At 37.7% G+C, this 6000-nt stretch overlaps 1 protein-coding gene across 10 annotated transcripts in view; it reads left to right on the forward strand.

Annotated features, from left to right (window-relative positions):
- The window catches only part of AGBL3 (AGBL carboxypeptidase 3), a 71201-nt gene extending 66898 nt beyond the window's left edge, over positions 1-4303 (forward strand). For all 10 annotated transcript variants that reach the window (XM_042925396.1, XM_042925321.1, XM_042925365.1 and 7 more), the window contains one exon: positions 3426-4303. In XM_042925396.1, the coding sequence (XP_042781330.1) occupies positions 3426-3825 (400 nt within the window). In that variant the 3' untranslated portion in view covers positions 3826-4303. The remainder of the gene's footprint in view (positions 1-3425) is intronic.
- Positions 4304-6000: the final 1697 nt, after the last annotated feature.

Here is a 6000-nt window from a genome sequence, read left to right on the forward strand (position 1 = left end):
GTGTGACCGTAGCCTGACTTCAGATTTCTCCAATGTGTTTAAGCCCTATAATCCTAGGGAGCAACCAGAATTAGAAAAAATTAACTTGAGTTACTTCAGTTTATGGATATTCAGAAGAAAGCACAAAGGATAAGACCAGATTAGGGCGCCTGGCTGAAGTACTTTCTATGTGCCACACACGATTCTATGTTTATATACACACATGCACATATTTTACATTCTACACGTAAGGAAATTGGGCTACAACGAGGTTAAGTAATTTGTCCAAGGTCACACAGCCAACAGGTAGCAGAACTGCTACGCCAGTTAGACATTCTGCTTTCAGAGTCTATCATCACTGTGCTTTGATATTTCTCTTTAAAATATAAATGATAGGGCACCTGGGTGGCTCAGTCGATTGGGCGTCTGACTGCTCTCGCAGTTCGTGAGTTCAAGCCCCGCGTTGGGCTCTGTGCTGACAGCTCGGAGCCTGGAGCCTGCTTCAGATTCTGTCTCCCTCTCTTTGCCCCTCCCCCACTCGTGCTCTCTGTCTCTCAAAAATAAATAAAAAATATTTTTAAAAAGTTTTTAAAATACAAACGAAAAACAGAAGATCAATATACTTAATATTCACAGATCACCTACACATCAGTGACAAAATGTGAGTATTTCGATAGGAAAATGAGCAAAGCCTATGAACCATAAATTCACAAAAGGAAAAAAATGGCCAACGAACATTTACAGTGTTTAATTTCACTTAAAGGAGTGCAAATTAAAACAATCATGAAATACTGTTCATTTTTGCCTCCAAGTGGAAGAATTCACTCACTGGTGATTGGAATATGAACTGATACAGAGGCTTGGGAAGGCAGTCCAACAATATAAATGAAAAATCCTCAATGTCATACATTCATTTTGACTAAAAAATTCCACTTTTAGAAATTAAACCTAATTTCTAAAAGGAAAAAAAAACCTAGGTAAGAGCTTTCTGAATGCTCAACAGAAGATTGCTGAAATAAATTATAGTATATCCATAAAATTAAATGTTATGTGACTATTAAATATTATAAGTACATATTAATTAACAGGGGATAATGTTCATGATTCATAAGTGAATAAGAGCTACAGAACAGCTTTGGTATGGTTGCATTTGTACACTATGCAAATACATTTAATGTGTGCATATTATACACACTCAAACACAAGGATACCTAGAAAAATCTCTGGTAGCACATAGTCCCAACAATAATCATCTCTGGATAAAATATTGGCAGAGGATGATACTACTCTTTATGCTTTTTTTTCTTAAATTTTGATTAATGCCTATTCTTTATTATATAATCAGCAAAGTCAAAAAATTATAAAAAATAGGCAACTGGTAACAGTTTTTAGTCAGATGGGATAGCTATCACTGAAGGCAGTGCCTAACAGAAATTCTATCTAATGGATCAGTTAATATGCAAGAAACAGATAGCCTAGGCCTAGGCAAACAAGGGATCCGTCACATATAATATCAGCAGACTCAAAAATCAGGAAACTAATAACAAAATACAATGGACCTAGGCAAAGGTGACAACTAAGACATAGCTTGATTTTTTAATCATTATTTTCATGAGAGATTTCTTACATCCTTCAAACCCATAAATTTACTTAGTGTGGATTACCCTGAATCTAGAAGAGTAGATATATAGTAGGTTATATTAATTAAGAACTCTTTGGTTGCAAATAACAGAAACCAGTTTAAGCTAGATTAATCAAAAAGCATAAGGTAGGGTAAGCGGGAAGAGTTCTGAGAAAATCCAAGACTATTTATGGAAATAAAGAGGAGAGAGGATTCAGCCAGGTCTCAGAAAAGGACTGACACTGGGGAATGGAAAGCTACCAGGGCTCTTTATCCATCGTCAGTCTCTGCTTTTCTTGCTCTACAAAAGTGTTTTCATACCTCTTACCCTCACAAATTTGCATCCTATAACACTTTAACTTACAAGACACGCTATCTTTCATTGCCAATTCTAAATTATAGAGAAAGACAATGTGGTTGGCAGCCATACCAGTGGGTTACAGATCAGACAGTTACAAATATGGCTGATGGAAGGCCTAGCTCTGTGGATCAAGAGGCAGTCCCCAGAGAAGGACAAATTGTGCCTGGGGCAGACACTTCCCAAAAGTTTCTAATGTAGGTATACATGGATATAAGAAAGAGTACGAAAGTAGCAAGCAAGACCATTCTTAACAGATGGATTGACTGTATATTTAAATTATTTTTATAATTGGGGCGGCTGGGTGGCTCGGTCGGTTAAGCGACCAACTTCAGCCCAGGTCATGATCTCACAGTCTGTGAGTTTGAACCCCACATCGGGCTCTGTGTTGACAGCGCAGAGCCTGGAGCCTGCTTCAGATTCTGTCTCCGTCTCTCTCTCTGCCCCTCCCCTCCTCACGCTCTGTTTCTCTCTCTCTCAAAAATAAATATTAAAAAAAGTCTTAAAAAACTATTCTTATAATAATTAAATATTTTTTGTTCTTTGAACTTTTTTATGGCTGCCTTTCTCTTTTATATATACTTGGCCTGACTGGCTCAGCACACATACCCAGAGTAAGTGATTACTGAGTAAAGTGAGAATAAACAAAAAATGAGAAAAATCACACCTTGGTTAAACCACTTTACATCTCAATCCAGGTTTAGACTAGAGAGAGACTACTTAATGTATTTTATGGCAGAATTACCATATTAAAGAATGTAACATCTGAACATAGGGCTTGAACTTAAGTGGTCTGTTCTGTTCTTAACCAAAATGAATAGAGTCTAGTATATTAGCAAGACGATTTATGTCTCTTAACTTTACCTCCAGTCCAACACTGGTCAGAAGTCAGACATTGAGGAATAAATCTCATGTTTGACATTCCACCTAGTAAAGATACAAATTCTTGTGAAGGATTATATAGATCAAAATGTGATTGGAGAGAGTTTTCACTTCTGGGAAGATGAAATAGATGCAGCTCCCCTCTTTGGGATTCATACTGATCTTTTTCCTGACTATAGAAAAAAGCCAAGACCTATAGCAGTATACCAAGCACGTTCTAATAGGATAAACAAGTCGATTTTTAGAGAAAAGTGGAATTTTAGAGAACATTTATTGTAACTAGATGTATAGGTAAGGCCCGGAGGCCCAGAGTGGCCATTATATCAGGAAGCCTGGGTCAGGGCAGGCATCTCAATAAACATATCCTCTGGGCATTCAGAAGTACAGGAACGGAGTACTTCTGAAAAATCGTGACCAGAAATGAAGACATAGATCATTCTCATAGAAATAATGGTGAAAGTTTTAAGGGAAGAGGAACTCACCAAAGAATTTAAAAATATGACTTAAGCTATCACAAATACCTCAGGACTACAAACACCTAGGGTACGTGTGGACAAAAACTCATGTATTTTATTTCATTCCTAGATTAAAGCCAGCTACTTTCATAAATATAAAGAGATACAGCACATCCTGGACACAACCCAGAAATCCCCGTTTTACAAGCCAAAGTAACCTTGCGGTACGCTCTTCAGAGTGGCTCCAGTCTGTGTCCCAGTGGTCATTTGAAAGTTTGTCACCTCTCAAGGTGCCCAAGAAGAAGAAAAAACACTCTCAAATCAAGGCCACAAAGACTCAAGATGTGAAACCTCTCAGCAGCAAATGGGAGACTGCTCCCTCAAGTTTTGAGAAGGATGCAGATATCAAAGGAAAGAGTCTTCAAGCTGAAGGATCCAGTGACCAAAACTCTAAGCAAATAGCTCCACATCTAACTAGGAATAGGGATGAGCAACCAAATAGGAATTATGGACAACCTGCTTCCATTTGAAGTTCCAAAGGGACAAATAATTTAGCTTTATGCTACTCTGAAAACTGTGGATGAAAAATAACATATGCTTACATAGTAAAAAGAAAAGGAAAAGAAAGAAAAATGAGAAAGCCCTCCCCACCCCTCTATCTCCATCCCTCCCCTTACACATTCATATACTAAACTACAAACTCTAGATAACTCTTCTTTAGTGGGAATATCTTTTAGAGATTTAAAAAGAAATCCAAAGAAAATACAGAAAATTTAGAATTACTTACTTATATATAATTTTTGTCAAGATGGAAAAAAATCTATGAACTTTTGAATTCTCCTAAAACAACTTATGCATAAAACTCAAGGAAGGAATGGCATATACTATGACTTTAACATCCTACAAGGCACCTTAATGAATCAGCAAACATCATTTCTTGATTTTCTGTTATGTCTTTAGTGTGCTAGAAACCACCAATGATATAAAAGACATTTCTCCCCACTGGAAGGTTATTGTATAATTGTACATATAAAGCACACATGACTAAAATAATTATAGAATAAGATAGTACATAGTGAAGTGCTAAGTTGTACATCTCCAATAATTAAAATACTATATATTAAAGGATGTTAAGTACACAGAGCAAAAGTGTGTCACAAAATAACACTGAAATGCATAGATTATGGTTCATAATAGTTCTTTTACTTCTCAAAGTATAGCAAAAATGTAAAAGATTAGATGTGCAGTTTCCTTTAGAGTGGACAAATGTACATCTCCAGCCATTCATTCATGGGAAAGCAAGTGGAGTATCTCACAAGTTTATCATTCATAAGACAGTGAGCACTGGTGGGATTCCTTGAGGACACTACAGAGAAACAGATAGGTCGGGCAAATAATAAAGATGGATGTGATAGTGAGAAAACAAGAGCCACAGGTCACCAATGGTGTCCATTACAGGGTAAGGTAAGCAGAATGAGGATCTGGTAGGTGAGATACGTAAAAGTTACAAGCTACAAACCTAGCTCATGGTAGCAAGCCCAAACTAGGAAAATCTAAAGCTGGGTAGTCTACTCTCAACAATAATTCCAATAGCCAAAGGTTCAAGGAGAGCTCACTGGGATATTAGAAGAGTAGCTACTATGTTTTTGTTTTATTTTTATTTTTGTTTTGAATTTTTAGAGAAGGTTCACAGCAATACTGAGCTGAAAGTACAGAGATATCCCATAAACTTCTTGACTCCCACACATATATAGCCTCCCCATTATCTCCATTGTCCACCATTTGGTACAGTTGATCAACCTACACTGATAAATCATTACCATCCAAAGTCCCTAGTTTACCTTAGAGTTTTACTCTGGGTGTTGTATATTCTATGGATTTGAACAAGTGTCTAATAAAGTATATCCACCATTACAGTATCATACATAGTTTCACTGCCCTAAATATTCTCTCTTCATATTCATCCTTCTCTCCCCACTAACTCCCGTCATTATAGTTTAACCTTTTCAAGAATATCACATAGTTGGAATCATATAGTATGTATGTGGCCTTTAAGATTGGCTTTTTTCGGGGCGCCTGGGTGGTGCAGTCGGTTGAGCGTCCGACTTCAGCCGGGTCACGATCTCGCGGTCCGTGAGTTCGAGCCCCGCGTCAGGCTCTGGGCTGATGGCTCGGAGCCTGGAGCCTGTTTCCGATTCTGTGTCTCCCTCTCTCTCTGCCCCTCCCCCGTTCATGCTCTGTCTCTCTCTGTCCCAAAAAAAATAAAAAAAAATAAAAAAACGTTGAAAAAAAAAAATTTAAAAAAAAAAAGAAAAAAAAAAAAGATTGGCTTTTTTCACTTAGTAATATGCATATAAATTCTATCATGGCTTAACAGCCAATTTGTTATAATGCTAAATAATATTCTATTGTCAATAAAATTTATAAACCACTAGCAATAAAAACTAAGAAAAAAGACACAAATTACTAATATCAGAAATGAAAGAGGGACTGATCCCATAGACATTAAAAGGTTAGGGGCGCCTGGGTGGCTCAGTTGGTTGGGCGTCCGACTTTGGCTCAGGTCACGATCTCGCGGTATGTGAGTTCGAGCCCCGCATCGGGCTCTGTGCTGACTGCTCAGAGCCTGGAGCCCGTTTCAGATTCTGTGTCTCCCTCTCTCTCTGACCCTCCCCCGTTCATGCTCTGTCTCTCTCTGTCTCAAA

The sequence above is a fragment of the Panthera leo genome, chromosome A2 (assembly GCF_018350215.1).
Source record: "Panthera leo isolate Ple1 chromosome A2, P.leo_Ple1_pat1.1, whole genome shotgun sequence".
NCBI lineage: Eukaryota > Metazoa > Chordata > Mammalia > Carnivora > Felidae > Panthera > Panthera leo.